Below are 25,046 nucleotides of genomic sequence, written 5' to 3' on the forward strand. Positions count from 1 at the left end.
CAAATATTGATTTTCCTTAAAATTAGAATGATTTTTCCAACCCAACCCCATCTTCGAAGCTGTACTTTACGTGTATTACTATAGGCACTTCCGGGTTCAGGCTTCTGGGAGTCGACCTCTTTCGTGCGCGCACGCCAATTGGCCCCGTTTTTATTTGTACGCACTGAATGGTGAGCGCTTACTCTATTACATACTTATACAGAACCTCTTTGGGTTCGACAAAACATTCTACAAGTGGAACTTCTGTGGATTCTGAACCTCTGAACAATACTGTACCCACAAATTAAAAAACGCCAACACAGATATTTTTACCGAGAGATCGTGACAGATGCTGTGATTCCACGTCAAAGGGTTCTGTTGAATATTAGTATCTTTGGCAACGGCGTAGCCAGGATTTGATCTTGGGGGGGGGGGCGGTTAGTCTGCGAGCGGAGCGAGCGAGGGGGGAGGGTGTTGGAGGGGGTGTCCCCCCTCCCACGGGAATAAATTTTTGCATTTTGATGTTGTAAATGGTGCAATTTGATGCATGTATTTGCGCGTTTTATCGACGTGAAACAGTCCCACTTGTTTAAGGTAGCAGTATATTTTAGAATAAATTATTATTGAACAATTTGCCTATAAAATGGTCTAATTTAAATACACTTCTTGTATTAATTCTTTTCACTGAATCATGAACGCGACTGAACCCGAGCGAGCGGAGCGGGCGAGGGGGGAGGGGAGGGTGTGGGAGGGGGGTGTCTCCCCTCCCACAGTAAGAACATTTTGCATTTTGATGTTGCAAATGGTGCAATTTGATGCATGTTTTTGCGTGTTTTAACGAGTTGAAACAGTCCCACTTGTTTAAGGTTGCAGTATATTTTAGTGTAGATTATTATTGAACAATTTGCCTATAAAATGGTATAACTTAAACACACTTCTTATATCAATTCTTTTCACTGAATGTCATGAACGCGACTGAACCCGAGCGAGCGGAGCGAGCGAGGGGGGAGGGGAGGGTGTGGGAGGGGGTGTCCCCCCCCCCCTCCCACGGTAAGAACTTTTTGCATTTTGATGTTGTAAATGGTGCAATTTGATGCATGTTTTTGCGCGTTTTATCAACGTGAAACAGTCGCACTTGTTTAAGGTAGCAGTATAGTTTAGTGTAAAGTATTATTGAACAATTTGCCTATAAAATGGTCTAATTTAAATACACTTCTTGTATTAATTCTTTTCACTGAATATCATGAACGCGACTGAACCCGAGCGAGCGGAGCGAGCGAGGGGGAGGGGAGGGTGTGGGAGGGGGGTGTCCCCCCTCCCACGGTAAGAACTTTTTGCATTTTGATGTTGCAAATGGTGCAATTTGATGCATGTTTTTGCGTGTTTTAACGAGTTGAAACAGTCCCACTTGTTTAAGGTTGCAGTATATTTTAGTGTAGATTATTATTGAACAATTTGCCTATAAAATGGTATATCATTTAAATAATCTTCTTGTATTAATTCTTACACTGAATATCATGAACGCTGTCTGCAGTTCAGCAATCAAACAGAAAAAGCATGCACACGAGGGTGTAGATAGGGGCATATCCCCTCCCACACGAAGGTGATTTTGCGTTTTCTGACCTAAAATTCAGCGATCTGGTGCAAATTCTTGGTGCAATACTTTTTCATCGAAGTGTTAAAATCACGGAAATTAGCTCTTATTCCGAATGTGCACCATCTCTGTGTATGTATAAAGTCTAGTGAGGTAGAGCTTAGGGGAAGGGGGATTCCCCCCCCCCCCCCCCGCTCGCGGAGCTTTTGCGTTTTTAGAATTGAAATAAAGCGATCTGGGTATAGCCACAGTCTACTTCTGTGCATGGCGGAAGGGGGGGGGGGGGTGCGGGCGAGCAGGGAGAAGGCGCGGGTGAGTGTTATCTCCACCATTCCCTTCCGATGGAGCTTTTGCCTTTTTAAAGGTTGAAATTGAGATATCTCGTATACGCATATCTGATGGAATCAACATTTGGGAAATCACAAAAAAAAAAAAATGATGGGGGGGGGGGGCTGAGGGAGGAAAGGGTCGATTAAAAGGGGCAATTCCCCTTATACATGAGGGAACCTTGAGTTTTCGGAATATAAGTGATAAGTCTTGTGCACTGAGAATTATTCATATTTTTTTGTAAATCTAAAAAGTGTAGTAAGCTAGGGAAAGAGGCACAGAGGGGGAGGGTTTGGGAGGGGGATACCCCCTCCCAAGCACGAGAGATTTTGCATATTTTGAATTGAAATTCAACGATCTGGTGCACACTTTGAGTGAAATATTCAAAAAAAAAAATCTTATTTGATGAAAGGTTGCAAAGGAGACCCGCTTCATGTGCATGCATACAGTATACACGCATTTTTTTTTTCTCAAATCCCCGGTCCAAATCTTAAGGGGGCGACCGCCCCCATCGCCCCCCCCCCCCGGCTACGCCAGTGATCTTTGGTCCTCCCCGTCAGTTGATTGATAACCTGTATACCTGTTTTATAACCTGTTTTATACCCACCCAGATCTTTCAATATATTTCAATTCAAATTTTACTTCATTTTTTGAAAAGAACATTAGGGACACAATATTTCACTTTAAATTTCTTTGGTAACAGAGAATAAGGTTACGTAATCAAAACAAAGTAAATTGAGAAAAATGTAATTGTGGAACCTTGGAGTAGGCCTATCAATACATGAAAGACTGACTGAAGTGATAAAGACAATAAATAAAAACAAAACGCAAAACATCGAAAAATGGAGAGAAGGAGAGACCCACTAAAAAGACAAAGCTTGTAGAATTTTGACCCCTCAGGTACAGAATGTCAAATAGAAAAAAGAACTGATGCAAAAAGGGGAAAAAGGCTGGGAAAAAGTCAGGGAAAAGTTTGGAAGCCCACTAACAAGACAGAGTAGCAAAGAGACACACCACACACGCCTATAAACATTAAACGAGACTGGGACGACGAAACTAATAAAGGGAGACTATGAGACAAGATAAAATAAGACAGACTACATACAACTGCAATAGGAAGACAATACAACGGACAGAAAGGCAACAGATCCAGCGATCCTCGACACAATTATATCGACAAAATAATGGGATGCGTGAAAAAGATACGGAGAAATAGAGGGAAATACAGTAGATGCAAAGGTAATATAGATAAAATCAATATACTCTGTAAGTGTTTCAAGACAACAGGGACGAGGACATATCGAAAATGAAAAGCCCTCTATTACCGCTCGCACCTGTAAATAAATTTCTTTATAGAAGGGAGTTTGAAATTAGAAAAGCATGCATTTATTAACAGTTACTCAATAGATGTAGGGCCTAAATATCTTTTGTGTTTCACACTTGCACGATCAAGACTAACTTTCAGTTTTCAGTTTCAGTTTTTATTCACCATTCAGCAGTACTCATGCAATAAAAAGACACACAAAGATACAATATAGTGAATACAAAGTAAACTTAAATCAAAACAAATCAAAACAAAAACAATTGAACTTGATGGTGGGAACTTGTTACACTTTAACCTTGAAATTTGAAAAAAAAATGATATATATTCAGCGGATCGTATTTTTTTTTTTGACGTTGCCATCGACCGCTTATATCTCGTTTTGGGGTTTTTCTTTTTTAATAAGGAAAACCATGCAAAGAGATTAATAAAATGGCATCAGTAGGTCTGTACATATCCGTAGATAAAACACAACAGTGAAGGTTAAGAAGATAAGAAAATATGATAAAGTCATGTTTTTATGCCTCCGCCACAAAGTGTTGACGGAAGCATTATGTTTTCGAGATATGTCCGTTCGCCGTCCTTCCGTCCGTAATAACTGTGGACAGCGTAACTATCTAACTAACTAACTAACTAACTAACTAACTAACTAACTAACTAACTAACTAACTAACTATCCTCTATATCTCTATAAAATGATGGGATCTTGTATTTCTTACATAAACAAAACATATCTTTTGTGGAACAATTTATCACAAAACATGTGGGAGGTGTTGCAACTTTTTGAAGCCAGAAGCTAGCAATATCAATGACAATAATATTGATTACAGTAATGATGATAGTAATTGTATTGGTATCCTCAAACATATCTTTGGAAACAAAATTACAAGACATTTTCACTCAAAAAAAAAAATTCCAGTGGACGTGATTGTAGGCTACATAATAGTCTATGATGCCCGGATACCGATAGCATTTTACACACGCGATCGATGATAATACCATGATGAATATGACGTCATATTCATGGTGTAGTGCACTATACCATGAATTTGAGGTCAAGATCATCTTGGCTTTAACATAGCTATGTTATGTTTTGTCACATGACGCTATGTAGACCAATCGTCGAACAGGATTTATTTAATGAAGGATAATCATCATTTATTATAATTATCATAATTTGCTGGCATTTGCGGTTTAACGAACTATGAAAATGAGACCCTACATATTATGCACAAGACCGACAAAGTAAAGTCGTACTGGTTGATATTCCTATTGACCTGAAAAAAAAAGAGTACATTCAGGTATACATTATTGTATATATTTTTTTCTGTTTTCCGACAGTGTTTTCCTATCCCTTTGAAGTTTGAAATCATAAGATTCAATCATAATCTTTTTATATCAAGTAATTAAGTGTATACAAATCCAGGCTGGCTTTGTTATTTATTTTCACCCATTAGGAATGTGGTGCACAAAACCCTCAAAAAAGAAAGCAGTCAGCAATACCTTTTATACACGCATACGTTGTTATGATTGGTGTACCAACTTTTAAACCCGGTTTTTTGTTTTTTTTTTTGTTTTTTTTTTCAACACATGCTTTCGTGGATTAAGAACACACTGCAGTTTGATAAGACAAACATTTGAAGACCTGAATATAAGAACGACCCAAGTCCAATTTTTGGCCAAATTCAGTTTGACATGGGAAATTGTAGCTTATGCATGGACTCATCTTGTTTATAAATGATAAATCCTAATTACCCCCCGGAAGTGGCTTAAATGAATGAGTTAAATCTTATATGAATGTAAAAATGAAGGACTTGGGTCATTCTTACATTCATAGCGCCCTCTCTCATCCTTCTCTCATCTCTATAGCAGAATATCATGTATATGAATCAAAGAACGACCCAAGTCCATATGATTCAAAGAACGACCCAAGTCCGTCAACCAAAATGGCCTCTCCACAATTATGTAAATGTTAATTGTCATAATAATATATGTTCTAATTTGTATATACAATGTTGCCTTCCCATCACAGTTAAATGGAATATTATTGGACAAATAAAAAAGATATTAAGTTTTTTAAAGTTTACTCGAAATGGTCTTCCATGGACTTGGGTCGTTCTCATATTCAGATACTCATTTCATTTGAAGCTGAGAGTCTCCTCTTTCATTGAACGCAATAAAATTTGTCGTTGGCGACATGGTGGGTCACAAAAAGTCCTTAAACGGAGGGGATGTTTCGTGCGAATTTCTTTCCAACAGAAAAGTACCAGTTGAGAATGTTCTGCTAATTATCAGGATCCTAAAAGATAGCAAAGATATACTTTGACTTACGAATAAATATTTGATTTCTTTTTGGAAATGTTTATATATCTGTATATAGAGAGTTACTTCCAGCAAATAAAGTCTTTCATGTTGTGTTTGTACATTTCCTACTATATTGTAATACATGTTCTTTTCTAGACAGGGGATTTTTGTCTTGTTTTCATTCCATATTTGGGCCAGAACAGGTACGCCTTTCAAACAAATTCAAAAAAGTTGTGGCCGTTGATACGAACAGGGTGTTTACCCGGTGTTTACCCGGTGTCTACCCGGTGAAGTGGTCAAGCCTCACATTCAACTGGGCCCGTAGAAGACCAGTTTAGTCTAGCTGAATATGGGATATCCAGCCATCTTCTCAGATGGAAATGAACAAACAAACAAACAAACAATGTTGACGCGACTATCTATATATGGAAAATTCCTCACGATAGACCAGCCGCTTTTTATTGCTATACAATATATACGTCACACAATATTTTGTACTTGTGTAAGCCTTGGTAAGCCCTTCGGCACACACGGTCTCACAAAAGGTTACAGGTATATTGTATACGGTTGTTGAAGTTCGTTATTCCGAAGGTTCGTTATTCCATGTAGGACCTAGGTCCATTGTCTGATTGTTAATCCGAATATGGGGGGAGGGGGAGGGAGGGGAAGAGAAAAAAAAAACCGCAATCAAAAACGTTCTTTAGGACCATCGATATTTTTCCGGTTTTTTTTTCTTTTTTTGTGAAAATGTAGAGAAACATGGAAAACTGTAATTATGTAGTATAAGATCACACTGAAATGCTGTTAGTGTTGTAATATTTCCCTTTTTCGACATTATTGATAACTGAAAGAATGGTTTCAGGATTGAATTCACTTATTGTCAAGCAGTTATAAAAGATACTGAAAGGCAGACAAAAAAAAAAAAAACACCACTCAACCGGTTGGCAACGACTTCAAGATATATTATTCATGCAATTAAACATGCCATGTTAAAAGCTCTGGCTTCTCCAGCTAATAGTCGACTGTTATTCTGAAATGTATCATTTGCTAAACAGCAGTTACTGTTAATAACAATTTGCACTTGAGATAAGCAGTCTGCTTTTATACCACTTGACATTGGGAAAAAGTATATTAATGATCATTTACGATCAATCATCCCTCCCGCAGATCACAATACGTGTTTTGTACTGAATTTCATGAAAAAAAAGAAGTAGGAAGATAGACACAGAAAAAGAAAGAAAATGTCGACAGACTGAGACAAAAGTAGTATAGTAGTATAGTTGGTATAGCAATAAGCCTTCTCAAGCCTTCTATACCTTTCGCATGAAAGTTATTAATTCTTTGAAGCCAGTCAGATGAGTACAAGCCACTTTGACATGAAGGGGGCCATCTTGATAATTGTCACGTTCTGTGATCTTGCTGGTGAGTCTTGTTATGTTTCTTGGATGAATATTTGGTTATAGTAGGGCCTATACATAGTTGGAAATTCTATCAAAGACACAAATTGATGGGGGGCATCCCACGAGACCGACACCCACGAGTCATACGGTCCACGAGACCGACATCATAAGTAGGTTCATGAGTCATACAGCCCACGAGTTATACGGCTCAGGAGTCATACAGCCCATGAGTTCGACACTACGCACAAAAGGCTCGTGAGACCGACACTAAGCGAACATAGCCCACGAGACCGACACTAAGCAATAAAGGCTCATGAGACCGACACTAAGCAAAGAAAGCCCAAGAGACCGACAGTAGGCAAAATAGGCCCATGAGACCGACACTAAGCTAAAAAGGCTCACGAGACCGACATTAAGCAAAGAAAGCCCACGAGACCGACAGTAGGCAAAGAAGGCCCACGAGACCGACAGGACAAACAGCGCCATCTACATGTCAATCACCTGTACAGGGTGTTCCATGAACGGAAAAATAACATACTGGCGGGTGTAATTTCGTAACACTATTAATTGAAAGATGGTGACCATCTACATAATTATGAACGTCATCAAATATGTATTTCTACATACTTCTGGGGAGGGAGGGGGGGCAAGTGTGTCAGGGAGCGACATTGTTATCAGTAGAAAAATTGAATTGTACTCTTCATGCCCCCGCCCCCCCCCCCAAAAAAAAAAAAAATAGAAGAATTAGTATTCTTCATCACCCCAAAAAAGAGACAAAAAACACAAATGAATTTTAAAGAGGACAATAACGATGGATGGATTAATTTTAGAGCTTTGATAATGCCATCGTGCTATTTTTGATAGGCTTTCCCAGTTTTAATTTAGCTAGAAGATGGACAAGACATAAATTTTACCTCTTCTGTTTCCCGATTCACTAGTTACTTATTCTATTTTAGATAGTCTACCCTCCTGCTTTGACGTTTTGCAGTAAGATCTATTTGTAATTTTCTCTGTAACTATAATGTAATTCTACTGATTAAAACGTTTTATATCGCAGGGATTCACCTCAATTTTGTGGCTTGTGTTATTCTCCTCCGAACAGTACATTTTATCGTGAAATACAATAGCTGTTTTTATGGATGCATCTGGTTTTTTCTGAATCCCTAACGCTACTTAATAGACGATTACGTTATTTTTTATTTTTATTAATACTAAATCAACACCCTCGCTGGTTTATTGTGGAAAGATCTGTTACACACTTTTACTGTACTTTGATTATTTTTTTTCACAAACACACACCCATGCAAACACAATTAAAGATCCTGATCATTTCAGGGGGGGGGGGGGGGGGCAACTGATGGGGTAACACCCTGCCGGAGATGGCAACTCTGCTTTTCCATCTCTCATATCTTCCTATGCTATTATCAGAACACCCTATACAATTTATTGGTCTATAGGTGGCGCTGTTCATCCTGTCGGTCTCGTGGGCCTTCTTTGCTTAGTGTCGGTCTGGGGAACCTCTTTTGCGTAATGTCGGTCTCGTGAGCCTTGTATGCGTAGCGTCGGTCTCGTGGACCTTTTAAGTGTAGTGTCGGTCTCGTGGGGCTTTGTTTGCTTACTGTCGGTCTCATGAGCCTTTTGTGCGTAGTGTCGGTCTCGTGAGCCGTATAACTCCTGGGCTTATTTTACTTGATGTCGAACTGGGGGCTGTATAACTGGTGGGCTGTATGACTTGTGAGCTGTATGACTCGTGGGCTGTATGACTTGTGAGCTGTATAACTTGTGAGCTGTATGACTCGTGGGTGTCGGTCTCGTGACGTGCACCCAATTGATGTGAATATTACGCTTTGAATGCATAAGATATATTCTTCGTAATTATATCGTCAGTCATGGAGTCAGTCGTAGTCCATTCGAAAGTATAGGTCCTAAGTTTGAAGTCAAGGCTAACAACGGACTGCGTTAACCCTTAGCATGCTATAATACTATAAGACTTGTTTATGAGATTTTGGACAAACGAAATGACTATAATATTAATATGTGAGAAAAGAAAAAGTTAAGGTATTTGTTATTCATGGAAATGACGCCAGCATTCGATGACCCAATAGTATAGGATCCTGCTTTCTGTTTGATTTCTTTTAAAGGGAAAGTCTCAATCAGTTCAAAGTTATTTTGAAAAAAAAAACCGTACTATTTTAGAGGTAAACAAGTGAAAGGAAAAAAATAATCACAATCGGATAACAATATAGCGAAATGAAAAAAAAAAACTCGAAACAATTATTGATATGGATATACGAAATGAATGAGCTTATGATGTTTATGTTACTTTAACATGGTACATGTGAGGTGATGAAATCATCAAGTCACTTATTTGCATTTTCATATTATACTGAATGTTAACAAAGTTTTAGTGAAACTTGGCGAATCTTCACCTTTTCACATAACTTCCTTGATTATTATCCGATTTTGATCAAATTTCTCAAGTTGTCCTTATTAAACTTTCACTCTTTTCTATCATACTGATTGTCCGGAATTGCCTTTCTCAAAGTCGCGTAGCCTCGCAGCAGTGCGATGAGATAACAACGATCTGCGACAAGAGAAAAATGGTTGATGGAAGCACCGTACAGCTTTTGGCGAAACGCTCATCCTCACAGCCAGCAGGTAACGCAGCCACACCGGCATCGCCTGGAAAACAGTTGATCCTCTGCGAGGAGAAAGGTAACATGTTTATTTCTTCGACTGACGTTCGGTATTTGATAGATAATAATGATTATTAAAAAAAAAAAATATATATATATATATATTTTACCCAAAACCCATGTGCTTGTTAATAACCGTGGGAGATACAGGTTACAGGGGGACGACTATCTTGGAGGGATTAATGAACAGCAACCAAGTTGTGAGAGTAAAATAAAAAATACCTTTGTATAAACAACAACAACAAAAAAAAAAACTTGTTTATGAAACGTTTCCTCGGCTTTGCAGCCTTTTTTTTTGCAACAACAACAAAAAAATCTTCGTAATCACAAAAGAATTAGAACCAAAATCAGGACTGTGTTTGGGACCATGCAGTGGCAAACAGTGGATCTTAATATATCTTGTATGTCACCGAAAAAAAAAATCCCATATAAATTATAGGTCTACAAACGTTTCCTCGGCTTTGCAGCCTGCTTGCGGAAAGAAAAATTTCGTAATCACAAAAGAATGAGAACCAAAATCAGGACTGTGTTTGGGACCATGCAGGGGCAAACAATGGATCTTAATATATCTTGTATGTCACCCAAAAAAAAAAAAAAAAAATCCCATACAAACTTGTTTACGAAACGTTTCCTCGGCTTTGCAGCCTGCTTGTGAGGAAAAAAAATCTTCGTAATCACAAAAGAATGAGAACCAAAATCAAGACTGTGTTTGGGACCATGCAGTGGCAAACAATATTCTTCTATGTCACCATCGCGTTCTGAGTATTAGGTTTCCCGGCCTAATGTGTTTGTCGGTATAATGAACATATACTCTAGTAAAAATTCGATTTCAAGCCGAACGTCGATGGCTCCTCCATTTCAGACCAAATATTTTATGACTCTAGTTCCCTTCTCTTTGCACGTCAAGTTTGGAAGGCTTTAGCATATCAATTCCGAGAACTTCGAATCCCCTTGAAAAAAAGATTGCATCGTGTTTTCAGTTTTTTCAGCGGGCGTCCACTTTAACGCAATTTGATCACTCATGGAGAAGGTATTATACATGTATTAGCGATACTTGGTAAATTCCTTTACTATACGTTCTTGATACATATTCCTAGTTTTTCTTTCCTTACCAGCTTCCGTGGATCGAACATGCTTCGCCTATTGATGTCAGATATCCAGGAATGCCTATAATTCGAAGTTATCCTTCGAGACTGACACATACGAGTAATACGGTCCACGAGTTCGACATCTTTTTTTTTTTAAGTCCATGAATCATACAGCTCACGAGTTATACAGCCCACGAGTCATACAGCTCATGAGTTTGACAGTATTTTATAGGCAGACAAGGCCCACGAGTCCGACACTGGGGAAATAAGACTCACGAGTTCGACACTATACGCACAAAAAAAAGGGGGGAAGGCTTTTGAATCTGGCACTACGTTTAAAGAATAAAAAAAAAAAAAAAAAAGGGCTCACGAGACCGACACCAAAGGCAAGTTGATAAGGCCCACGAGTTCGACACTAAGTAAAATAGGCCCAAGAACTCAAAATGAAAGATGAACAGCGCCGTCTTTATCAACATAGTATGTCTGCACAGATGTTGCATAATGATGACAGAAGAGGGAAATGATGAAAAGGGGCAGTTAATCTGTGGCGCTATATGCCGAGAACAATGTTACCAATAAAAATATTACCTAGGCCAATATGAGGTAGTTTTGCGGGGCAATTGTAGTTGGTATTTTGATCGGTCGTCGAGGTCAGCGAGCGATATGTTAGTGCATATGACCCTTCATCCGGGTCTCACCATTCACTTTACATGTAAACATCTCGGTCAATCACAAAGAGGCGACATTCAGAAATCCGGGTCACGCGCACTTCAGAAGAACGCCAATAAATCAACTCATAGAAGGTCGACCGCTTCCAGCAGCACTACGCCCCAAACAATGACCGAGTCCATTTGTGCTTAAAGGACAAGTTCACCTTCATTCACATAAGGATTAAGAGAATGTAGCAATATTTGTAGAACACATCATTGAAAATTTGAGGAAAATTGGACAATCCATTCAAAAGTTATGAATTTTTGAAGTTTTTGTGCAGTCACCGCTGGATGAGAAGACTACTGCAGTGTATGATGTCACATGCGTACAACAATATAAGGAAAATACAAAGAGAATTTCACAAAATTTCATCTTTTGAAAAAAGTACACATTCCCTTGACTCGTTACTGACTTATGTTATGGGTAATATTATTCCCATTGCCTTTAGAAAGAGGCAAGTCAATTGCTCTTTTATTATGCGAAAAAAGTTAAAATATGTTGAATTTTCTTTACTTTTTCTTTATACTGTTGTACTCATAACATCACGAGCCTTAGTAGTCTCCTCATCCAGTGGTTCCAACACAAAAATTTTAAAAATTTATAACTTTTGCATCGATTGTCCAATTTTCCTCAAACTTTCACTGATGTGTTCTACTAATATTGCTGCATTCTCTCAATCCTTATGTTTATGAAGGTGAACTTGTCCTTTTTAATAACTGCACAGTGACCATCAGTTAATATTACAACTCTCCAAATTGAAACAGAAGCAAAAACAAAGTGTAAATACGTTCAGATGTTTAAAGTTCGCCTGTTACACCTGCATATGAATCTTGGAAGTTGGAGTTGAATGATGTACATTGATGAACAATTTTGCAATTATTCGACATGTTGGTGATAATCTACAGGAAAGTCAAATGTGGCTTGATCTATATCATAGTGTATAGCCGTATTCACATATTTTCCTAATTTACCTAGGGGATAGGTAATAATTATGATCAGTTGATAAAAACATTTCATATTCATTCTCGACTTGTTATTTTTGTTTATAATCATTATTATCAATTCGGTAAATTTTAAAGAAGAAATAAATAGTTGTTTACACGGATGCATTTTCTTTTCCTTTATAATTACAGATACCTTGATAGACCCTTTCGTTATTTGCTGTGTATCGATCATTGAGAAATAAGGGTTTTGGGGACGAACACTGAAGTAGGGCTTTCTATAGCTCAGTCGGTAGAGCACCGGGCTAGCATCTGGAGGTCTCGGGTTCGAATCCCGATGGAATCCCATTTTCTCTAGTCAATTTTCCACTAATATATTAAATTCACACCTTTGATGAGGATTACACGCACTCAAGATCCTTATAAACATATGGGCACTTTCACATGGACCATTTTGTGAAATATTTCATTGTAAAGTTAATTTCACAATTTGACCTGTTTCGAGCATAGACTGATCTCGATATACACGTAAAATACACTTCTCCCCCCCCCCCCTCTCTCTCTCTCTCTGAGTAGTTGATGTTCTTCTGCTGGGAGGGAGGGGACGTCTTCGGGGGGTAAGAACGCCACCAGTGACTTGGTTTTATGGTAGGCCTATATTATAGTAGATATGTGAGATATGATGAAGGAGAAAAGAGTGCTTATAGCTTCGAATTATTATTTCTCTCACTGTTCCTCTTTGTTGTTGTTGGTTGTTGTTGTTTTTTTTTTGTTTTTTTTTGGGGGGGGGGGGGGTGGAAAAAAGAGCACGAGTTTAAAACTCGGTCTCCGCCGGTAATCGAACACGGGCCTTTGGCATGGAACGCCACCGCCTTAACCGCTCGGCCAAGGAGACTTCATAGCGGTTCAGGCAGCCCCGGAAGGTGAGTCACCTCGGACTACTCGGAGCTCTCCGCAGTTGGTCCGCACCTGACACTACCTCGCCAGTAGTTGCCAGGAGGTGCGCACGCAAGTCCAATTTAACCGCAGCCGAGTTTTGAGCATGACTAAAACTTTTTCCGGGTGAGTCCGGGGATGCCCGGAGAGGTTCACGCAGAACGCTAGTAGGAGGCCCTTAGCGGCAGCGCCTTGCAGGTAACTCCAACGCAGGTATACTTCGCAGTCCCCGTATGCAGCCAAGATAATGACATTCTGTGGGACTTCTGCCAGCCTTCAGAAGAATTCCTTCACTGAGTTGTCAGCCCCCAAGCGCCTGGCACACAGGTCACACAGTGTACCCGCAAGTAGAATTTAAGTAGAACGCGTCCAGCAAGTAAAAGACACATGCACTGACTCGCCCAGATCCTTGTCCTCCCTCAGATATTGTCCGGTATGCTGGAAAATACCTACAGGCAACAAGCCCGCGTAGCTTGCCCGGAAAGGTGTGACAGGGCCTAAACATGGTTGCGGGGAAGATTTGCGTGCGCACCTCCGGGCGACTACGAGTGAGATACGTGCTAGGTACTGTCATGTGCTGGTCATCTGCGGGGACCTCCGGGTAGTAAAAATTGTTCTTCGCAAGTCGCATGCAAGGCTTGCCCGGAAAGGTGTGACACTGCCTTTTAGGCCGCACTAATTTTCACAGAAAAGAAGTAATAAACTCGGGATGCGGCCTACACGCCAGCACAACCATGGTTCAACCTAGAGCATAACTGCTGAACCAACGCACGTAATCATACAGTAAGGCCCCATTTAACGTGTCAATGTTAAAGCAACTAAATATCACTAATGAATCAATCAATCTTAATAGACAACGCTATGTTCCGCAATTTTTTTGTCATCACCTACCAAATGCTGTTGTTCCCGTGCCGATTTTTGGGCAGCGCGAACACGTTGCTTCGCAGAGCCGTCCTAGGGACTGCATTACAATAACCTGTCCTGCACGCATAACTGTCATCATACAATGATCATAGCTCTGCAACTTATATCTCATCACCATGCAGCACAATGCTTCGCTATTGTACAATAAACTGTGTGAATAAATACACAAACGTGCATGCTCTTTTTCATATAAGTTTTCTTCCGCAGTTTGATACATGAACGGGGCACGGAGCTTGCATCATTCAGTGTTCATACCGTCAAAACTTAGATTGACACACACACACACACACACACACACACACACACACACACACACACACAAAGGAACTAGGAAACATGCAAAACCAGGTGGAAATACATAGGCATACGAAGTTTGTCTTCGAAATTCAGAAAAAAAAGTGAAAGTTTTGAAAAGAATAAAATCCTTCCTCATATATTTTGGGGTTTTTTTTTTTCTTCTTTTTGTCGCCAAAGTCGGGGTGCGGCCTATGCGGAGGTGCGGCCTTATCGCCGGAGAATACGTTACAGCTTTTATCTTCTGCTGAATATAATTTAGATATGTCGAATATGATGAAGGAGAAAAGTGTGCTTAGCTTCGAATCAGTATTCCTTTTACTGTTCCTCCTTTTTTGGAAAAGGGGTACGAGTTGAAAAACTCGGTCTCCGCCGGGAATCGAATCCAGATCTTTGGCATGGAACGCCAACGCCTTAACACTAGCTGCTCGGCCACGGAAACGTCATAGTGATTCAGCCTCAGGCCGCCCCGGGAGGTGAGTCACCTCCCTGGGCAGACCCAAGCTCAATTACCCAGCGGACCAATTATTCTTCAACCCTTTATGTGCGTATTCCTTTTGGGGGCGGAGACATTTTTATGAATAATAACCAGCCGCGTGCCTAAGCTGGATCTGGTGCACACTTTTTTTGTGAATTTTGTTATCTTTCACACACACACACACACACGCACCCACACGCACGCCCACACTCACACACACTCTCTCACACACACACACGCACACACGCACATAAATAATGGGTTTGAAAATGTGAGGGAGGGCAACTGCTGCTGCGTGCGGCCATGGTAAAATCCTGGCGACAGAGAGTAACGAAGCTCCCCTCTCCCGTCCCTTCTATATGCTTCAGTTTGACACACTGTGTTACTTACCACAGTCTATTACAGTATGATATTTCTGTGGGCAGTACTGTGGGGGATTATGTGAATGTGACACACTGTGACAGTTTCAGATATGTATGTGGTAATGACACACGTTACCGCGGTATCCACCCTGTGATTTTCCACAGTGTGATAATTACACAGCATTACCACATGTTCTAATTTCACAGGTAACCACAGTGTGACATAACTCACTGTGTTTCACACTGTGAATCACAGTGTGTTTTACTATGTGGCAACACTATGACTGTTCCATAAGGGTTATGTCTCTCTTATGTCATTAGGACAGTCTGTACAACTAATTAACTTTGAATTAATATATGAATGGTAATGTTCATCGGCTCGTGGGCCTCTTTTTCTTTTTTGCCTCGTGTTGAATTCATGGGCCTTGTTTGCCTTGTGTCGAATTCATTTGCCTTATTTGCCTATATTTCGACGTTCTCGTGGGCCTATTTTACCCGATGGCGAACTCATTATGTGCCTTGTTCTTAAGTGTCTATAACTCGTGGGCTGTATAACTACTGGGCAGTATGACTCGTGGGCTATATGACTATTGGGTGTCTCATGACATGCACCCCCTGATTGGCCATTGTGGGTGCATACATGGATTAGGAGTGAAACTAATACCTAAACTGACGACGACGAAGGCGAAATGAAGGCTACAAGCTATGAATTTCATTAAACACTTTGTTGAAGTGAAAACTGCAAAGTTTTTAATGCTATGATACCCCCCCCCCCCCAGATTTGCCTCTGGAAGAGGATATATTTGCAGTAATCGCAAAGAACGTTTCGTTTCTCGTCATTCACATTGACATGATACCACGTCCACAACATGCAACAATTGGCGCGGTCGAAGTATACGAGTGGATACCGCCTTCAGCAACACCCGGAGTTCTGTGATGTCATCCTGTTGAGAAGACTGTGTACTGGGTTCATAGTGAAACAAACTCAGTGTTGCGGACTTCTCTGCTGGACACAGCAACAACAAGTATCACTGCAAGTAAGGAAAGAGTTTGCATTTGTATTGCAGAGCTGTAGTGTTCATGGCATTTTCTCTTTTCCCATTTCTTTTTCGTTTATTCTTTTTGTCTGTGTTTTTATACACAGATGTGTCCTACAGGATAATTGTTGTAAGGGGAAAAAGATTTGTAAACACTCATTGTAACTTTCATTTGCTGTCTATGAATTGTTGATTTAGATGGATGCTTGTATAATTTCATATGCAGATGGTGAATCTAGTGAATCGCACATTGTAGGCTTTTACTGTAAACTGAATGTATTTTGGCCTCTGGGCTGCTTTTTCAGTTAATAAACCACATCAAATCAATTCAATTATCTCTCCCTTCTTTTCGAAATTGAATATAATGTGCATCCCTGCATCAAGAAGTACGTGTATAATGGTATATGGGTACTTGTATTTCCCTTTTCAGTTCCATTATCAACAGCTATTGCCAATACTATCAAATAGATATAAGTTTCTTTATTTCGCAGTGATGATTACCGAGATTTCATGAAGTTACAGTAGTCAACTGAATTGCTGCATTCCATAAGTATTTCTACAGCCCTAAATATTGCTCTGTAGCTAGTAATATCGTATACCCATTTACCCAATAATTTGAAGATACTATGTTTTCGTATATTCGCATTTAATTTTGGCAACGAGCATCGGTGTAAAAGCAAGAAAGAAACAAACAAGCGACAAATGTCATACTTCTCATGAAATCAAATTGCCTTGATTGTAAATTCCCTTTACGAGTACATGCAGATGCAAAATATCTAAAGTGGATTTCGGATGTTTCTTTGCATCAGCTACTCTCCCCTTTTCTGCTCTTTCCTTCCCGGAAGTGAGCATGCGTAAAATGGAGTTTTTATGAACTTTTCTTTGGAGGTCTGCCTGGTAAGGTAATCTCGTTGTCTTTGGATCATTCGGATAGGAAACTTTACTTGCTCAGCCACAATGAAATCGCAGATACCCTGGTAGTGATTCGAACTGGAATGGACAGGGGTCCAATACGTGTCATCGTAAGGCTTCGCAATCCAAGTACGCTCCGTAGAATGGAGCTTGACGTTAAGAACAGGTAATTTCATGAACTGGAATCCTAATCTAATAATCACGACCGGTCGTGTGTGATGCAGTGTCAAAACGATGATGTTAGCAAATATTGTTATTTCATAAAATCATTCCGAACACCTTCAGAATCTTTATCAATCATTGATTCGAGTGAGATTGTCTCATCTTGTTTAAAAAGATTGAAAGAGTTTGAATTGTCCTCATGGATATCATCGATCCCCCATCAATTGCGTGTGAGTACTAGTATAAGAATGATACCATCTTATGTAACTGAATTGATATAAAATACAATCTTATTCTGTTATCTTGTGTGTAATTTTGGTCGTTTGTTTGTTTGTTTTTCCTATTTCTAATTTCCTTTTCAACAGGAAACTACGTAGTTTTTGTGTTCACGGTTATCGAAATATCATTTGACGGATGCAGCAAGACTGTGATTAATTCAGAAAAGTCGCATCTACCCAATGAACGCATTGCATTTGAAGGTAGGCGCAGTTTACATAATTGTGTATTTTGGGTACTTTATCAGATTTTTCAATCTGAAACTGAGCGAAGGTTTACCGATACGTTACTCTCTCATGCTAGAGACAACACTGTTCTCTCTATTCATGCTATTACTTCAACTGCGTATGAGGCACATCTGAACTCTCTTTTGGAGTTACGAAATATTTTTCTCTACTTATTGACAATCACATGAAGTTCACTATTCAGTAGCACTCCTGCTTAAATGATGAGAAAAATGACAGTTCAGAGAAGTAGTAGATGAATGTCTGCATTAGAGAGGTAAGATTCCCAAGCAGTATCGGCTATGGTGAATGATCGCTAATTGCTGGGACATAACCCTACCAAGTATGGTGCATGAAGCCAGGAGGTGGCTTCAACCATTGCATTGTCATCCAGGACTGCATTGGGTATTTTGGTTCCTGTTCATAATCATGTTAAAGCTGCAGCACAAAACAAACAATACACACACTGCGCATGCAAGAACGGTCTAGGATCATTTGAAGCTGCGTTCACGCTATCCCGAAATATACCAAATGAGACACTCTGAATGATTATTGTTATGAAATTAAAATTTCGTGCGCAGTGGCGCCGAACATCGGCAATAGCCAATCCTTCAATACATAGATATGCTAAACGATGGCACCAAACCACATGCGAGGCCACATGAATATGTGAACTTTTATCAAGAAGTTTACCCGAACTACTGTGGAGCCGGGAAATGTACAAACAACGGGAAATGTTCAAACGTCTCGCAGGAAAATGTACAAATCTATAAAACTGCATGAACAGGAAATGTGAAAATATGACGCCGGAAAATGTACATACGTTCAAATTTGATGGAAAATGTACAAACGCATCCGGCATAATGCGCAAATAATTTGCTATATTACTATAATTTGTATTCAAAACTGCGCGTGAACTTTTGCCATATTAAAAAAAAAGGAAAAAAAAAAAAAACCCGGATTCTCACCTTACTTGGTAGATAGCCTCATTAGGGTAATCGTAGCACTCCTCCCCCACCATGGTCCCTAATCTATGGATTTTTTAAAGATAAATTTCTTCTTTAGAAAAAGAATATAGATATACAGTAATAGGTTTGTGATATGAAGACATATAATGAATGCAGTTCAGTTTCACGTTGCTCAGGGTGGAACCAGGTGTGCGGGGGGGGGGGTTGGATGGGGCAAAACTTTTATATTTTCAGCTCCTTCTTGAAAACCATATGACAGATATTCACCAAACGTGGCAGGTAGCATCTCTGCAATAGGGTACACGTAGTAGAACACCATTTGGTCGAAGAGGAACCATTGAATAAGATAAAAACGTGAGATTTTAACCTCAATTAATAATAAAATAAATAATAAATATCATTTATAAAGCGCTTATTACAATGTTTCTAAGCGCTGAAGAAAATTAGGAAAGATAAATTCAGTTATGGAATATAATTATACAAATTGAGTTACGATGAAACGCAATACAAAATACATAAAATAAACATTGTAAGTTATAACTTATAGAACGAACTTAAGATTATACAGACTGTCACTATAATAAATCAATACAAATTACATGACATGAGAGAACAGATGAGTTTTCAGTGATGATTTGAAGGAGTCTACTGTTGGAGCTTCACGGACGTGGATGGGCAAGTTGTTCCATAGTGGAGGTGCAATAACACTGAAGGCACGGTTGCCATAAGGCTGCGTTCACATAGAAGTATTCGGTATTCGGTATTCGCTATTCGCTATTCGGTATTCGGGCACCAAATACACCATCACCCGCACCGTCAACTCACCATCCCATGCAGTGAGGATTTCTTCCTCCTACATCCCAGCAAATCTTATTAACAATTTCTAAACTGCATCAGAATGTCAGTCTACATGCTTATTTTTGCTAAAGGGCAAATCCAGACCAAAAGTGTCATTATTTCATAAACGAGAGACGGTATACGCTGCAAGAAAATCGAACAAGCTCGATTCCCACTTTGCTATACTTTTCGCAGCTATTCGTACTTTCGAATAGTGCCCTCTTATGTGAACCGGTGTGAGGAAATCCTATCGTTCGATTCAAGCTATTCGCGTGCCCTCGAAAAACGAGCCCGAATACCCGAATAGTATACTTCTATGTGAACGCAGCCTAACGGGTACGGGTGCGCGGTGCCGATGTGAGTTGAAGGTGTGCAGTGGAGTGAGAACGAAGGCGTCTGGTTGTTGAGGAAGTAGATATAGTCCGGAGGGAAACCAGATGATGAAGATAGGATGGTGCTAAGTTGTGGACAGTCTTGTAGGTGAGGAGTAGAACTTTGAAGATAATGTGGTCATGAATTTGTAGCCAGTGCAGTGATCTGATGACAGGTGTGATATGTTCATGCTTCTTCGTGCGTGTGATGAGACATGCAGCGGTGTTCTGGATGCGTTGTAGCGGAGCAAGACAGGAGCGAGAAAGACCAGCTAGGAGGCTGTTGCAATAGTCCAAGTGTGAAGACACAAAATTATATGCATGTACCAGCCTTTCTGTAGTTGACTCATTTAGGAATCTCCTTATTTTCCCAATCCTAGCAATGCCAGAGGAAACCAAACTGCAGACATTCCGAATGTGATTAGTGAAAGTGAGATGCTTGTCGAGAGTAACACCGAGATCCCCACACAGTCAGAGGAAGAAACGCATTCTCCAGCCATATCCAAAGAAGGTTGAAATCCCGATTGCTGCCTAAACTGGGATGAGATGAACAACAACTCAGTTTTGGCTTCATTCAGTTTGAGATGGTTGCGGGAAGACCATGACTAAATGTCTAGGAAACAATCATGAAGTTTCTGCACGGAAGCAGCCCGATGGTCGTCATCAGCGTTCGTTATGACATACAACTGAGTGTCGTCCGCGTAGATAGCGTGCTGCACTCCATGGTGTGAGCCAATGATGTGGCTCAACGGACCAGTGTAAAGGGAGAACAACAATGCGGGACGCCCCAATGAAGAGGGAATGACCTGGATTCCTCCCCGTTCACAACGATCTTCTGACTACGATCAGTGAGGTAAGATTCGATCCAGCGAAGCACAGATCCATCCATCCCATAGTGCTCTCTCAGGCAGTTGATGAGGTTGGTGTGGTCTATAGTATCGAAAGCCGACGTGTAATCCAAAAGAATAAGGACAGCTTCAAGACTCTTGTCAATGGCAAGCAGAAGATCATTCACTACCTTTATCAAGGCAGTCTCAGTAGAGTGACACTTCCGGTACGCAGACTGATGATGAGGAAACAGATTATTTGTCTCAAGGTATGATTTAATTTGATCTGATACAATCTTCTCGAGAATCTTGCTGATGAAAGGCAAATTTGCGACTGGTCTATAATTCCTTAAGTCATTCTTGTCAAGCGAAGACTTTTTAAGGAGCGGTGTGATGAGTGATGTCTTGAATGCACCTGGAAGTATTGAAGTATTGAAGTACTGAAGTATTGCCCAAAATCATTGGCAAGATCAGCATCAGACAAATGGTCTGGAAAAACAGATTCGTGATTAGAGCAGGTAAGTCTCTTGACAATTCTGAATAGCTCCTTGCATGCAATCCGCAGAAGCAATCACACCAGTCCAATGTTTGGACTTGGATTCGTTCAGGGCTGCATAGTATGAGTCACATTGCTGGCGATAGATGTCTTTATCAACTGAAAGGCCAGATTTCCGCATCTTACGCTCGGCGTGCCGTCTGTTCTGTTTAGCTCTTCTTAATTCCTGCCTGTACCATGGTGCTGGTGGCCTAGTTGTCACCGTCATTCTGTAAGGGCGCATGTTTGTCCAAGAGTGTAGTCATTGTATGATTGTAAAGATCCGCAGCATCAGAAGGACACATAGCTGCCGAAGATGATAAAGCAGACTCGCGAATATCCTGCTTGAATGATGATATATCAATATCTCGAAGCTTTCTGAAAGATACGTGTTTCGTACCGTTACGATGGCCCATCATGTTGACAGTGATGACGATCGCAGAATGATCCGAAGGGAGACCGGTTTGAAGGGTGAGACTAGAGACAACATCATCCACCTTCCTGGTCATTACTAAGTCTAGTGTGTGCCCCGCGATGTGGGTAGGGCCTGCTACATGTTGATGGAAGCCAAGCGAATCAATGGAAGACATGAATGACTGAGCTTGGACATCCCTGTCATCGTCAACGTGGAGATTGAAGTCTCCCAGCAGGAGTGGTGCGTTATCCGCTATTACTGCTGATTCCAGCAGCGTGAGAAATTCATGCAGGAATATGTTATATGTCAGTTTGTTCCTGGGCGAAGGTGGTGGTCTATAGACGGCGTAGCATCTTAAAACCGATGCCGAAGAGAGTCGGATACTGAAATCCATGTGCTCAAAGCTCTTGAAATCAGTCACACCATGCACGGTAACATGAGCTGAGGAGCGATATATCACACATATCCCTCCCCCTCTGGAGCTCTGTCGTGGGCACTGGAGTAAGATGTAGTTCGGCAGAGTTGTTTTGATGTCCCCAAAGACGAGTTCATCTCTTTGGTTTCCTTGAAGCCACGATTCAGTCAACACCAAAACATCAAGGTCGCTCTCCATGATGAGATCATAAATACAAGTCGTCTTTTTAGACATCGAACGGGCGTTCCACAATCCAACGCGGCATTTACGTTGAGTTTGAAAAGTACTTCGGGAAAAGCCTGATGGCGAAAATTAGGTTTGTCATGACAAATAGGTTCATGTAGATTTTTCTCAGCATGCTCGTTTCCAAGGGAAATGACACAAGGTACATCATATTTAGCAGCCTTCTGTCCGCCACGGCAGACTCTCTTTGTACCGCGAGCAACGTTCAAGTTTTCCAATGCTGCCATTCACTGCGTGTGAAAGGCGGAGGATGACCATGAATAGCGACTCTTCTTCCAACATTCAAAAGAGCTTCACGCGAGTACACAAGTCTTGCCATGGTCAGTGCACACACGATCAAGGCGACAGTTAATGTTGTAATCAGTGTACATGAAATGGCAGGTGTAAAGCCTTGGCTTCGACGAAAATTGAAGCAGGTTAAATACATCTTTCTCGATATTGTACAACCACGAAACCGGTACAAACAGCACCACAACAGTCAAAATAATGCAAACTGCGGTATCGTACTCACGAACAGTCATTTACGAACGTATGAAATCAGGGTGAAAATGACATTTAAGTCAGAGCGACAGAGAGGTGCAGCCATGAGGGAAGAGCGCCACCACGACTTACCCCAAAAGTCCCGGAACTGGGCCCGAAGATGGCACCCTGGGATTAATTTGCAGGCACAAACCTTTATTGGTCGTAAAGGAGTCTGCGCTTAGGTTATCATCTGCACCAGAGGCTACAGGGCCTATGGGATAGTGCCAGTGGTGCATGTAGTAGTCTCGGCGCAAACTCATTTACGAAATGCTATATTTTTTTTTATTATTTCTATTGTATCTATTGTTTGATGCCTATGTCATAGAAATATAAAGGAAATGATGAGAAGACCATTTCAGGGTAATTCACGACCATAATTACTTCACATTTTGGTCCTTCAGCATATTACAGCGAAGAAAACCCTCATTTCATGAATTATCATATTGTTAACTGAAATTGGAACAGAAAAACCTGCCAAATCAGACCTACATGGTTGTCAGTTTACGGTCACCATAGCAACCAGCAATATCGGACATAGGTAAATTATTTATCAAAATGTTTGCAATAAGATTTTAGGAAAAGTCACCAAATTTGGTTGAAATCGGATAAAAGATATAGGAGTGGCAAATGAAAATATCCCCCCCCCCCTTTGGGCTTTAATAGGGTTAACAGAAGCAGCGCTCGAAATTTTCTTTTGATTCATCTCTTCACAGGTATGGACATCTACTTGTGCACTGTAACCCCCGATGTTATATTATTTTATGTCGCGAGTTCGGCAAGGGCAAAATATGGGACAGACGCGCAGGCTACCCGGTAGCACCTGGTCACGGTGCCACATGTTGTGAGGTTCGTCAGTTGACCGGATACTCTTTCATGTTATATTGTCCAACGGTGTTAGAAAGTACCTACACTTAAGATCCCGATTGGCCTTACAAGTATTTGAAATGGTCCATTGGGGTAGTGTCAACATACACGATTATCTTTCAGATGGGGTAGTATGGCGTGATATTGTGAATGTACTTGATTGATATACATCTATACTCACGTACAAAATGATATAGGAAGTTAATTATGATTTTAAAAAATAATAACTACAACATTTAAGGGCAGGATACCAAAATTATTATATGAAAAGAGGCAGAAAACAGCGATGTTTAAAAAGGCACTATGAAATTGCTCCTGCAAGATTGCTCCCATTAAAAATCTGCAAGCTAAGCCGACACAAATTCTACCCATAAGCATAACCCTATAACCCTATTTTTAATCCTCACATCAAACTGAACATAATACCCTATATCGCTACCCTAACCCTAACCCTATAACCCTAACCCTAAGTCCTTGAAGAAAATAAGAGTAGAGCAATTGTCGCAGGAGCAGTTGTCGTGTCACCGTTTAAACAAGATATACAAATTTGAAATACAGGAAATTATTAAGGAACATACATGGGGGTGGGGAGGGAGGGGATAGCGACTGGAAAATTACCACGGCACCAAAGAAGAGATGAGGTCTAATTAAAGACCTACTAAAATGATTTCAGAGTTATCGAGTATCTGCTTGAACTGTCTCTAACTAGTTGTTTACGTGTTATCGGTTTCAAAGTCTTCTGAAAATGTATCTTCGCAGAAGACGAAAAAAAAAAACCCACAAAAGAACGAATCGTGTGTCACATATATATTTTCAAGGAGCTGTCAGAAGCAGATTTCACAAACAGTCGTTTCATGTGGACAACCCTACAAAAGTGACTGAAGACAGTCATGAGTCGAGATAAGAACCAGGATTTGTAAAGACGTCGGGATTTGTAGAAATGTCTCGGCGGGAGGAGGGGGAGGAGGAGAAATGTTCACATTTTCAGCATGTTCTTGGAAAGTCTATGACGGATTTTCACTCCCCCCCATCATCCCCTCCCTAACAGGGCACCCATGGATTCGCCATAATCAAACATTAAAT

At 40.4% G+C, this 25,046-nt stretch overlaps 1 protein-coding gene across 1 annotated transcript in view; it reads right to left on the reverse strand.

Moving 5' to 3' along the window:
• The window catches only part of LOC140232767 (O-acyltransferase like protein-like), a 62,675-nt gene extending 40,143 nt beyond the window's left edge, over positions 1-22,532 (reverse strand). Inside the window, exons 1-3 of the mRNA XM_072312881.1 lie at positions 21,905-22,532; positions 20,106-20,244; positions 18,940-18,997 (exon numbers count right to left, since the gene is read on the reverse strand). Of these exons, the coding sequence (XP_072168982.1) occupies positions 18,940-18,997; positions 20,106-20,244; positions 21,905-22,532 (825 nt within the window). The remainder of the gene's footprint in view (positions 1-18,939; positions 18,998-20,105; positions 20,245-21,904) is intronic.
• Positions 22,533-25,046: the final 2,514 nt, after the last annotated feature.

The sequence above is a fragment of the Diadema setosum genome, chromosome 9 (assembly GCF_964275005.1).
Source record: "Diadema setosum chromosome 9, eeDiaSeto1, whole genome shotgun sequence".
Classification (NCBI taxonomy): Eukaryota; Metazoa; Echinodermata; class Echinoidea; order Diadematoida; family Diadematidae; genus Diadema; species Diadema setosum.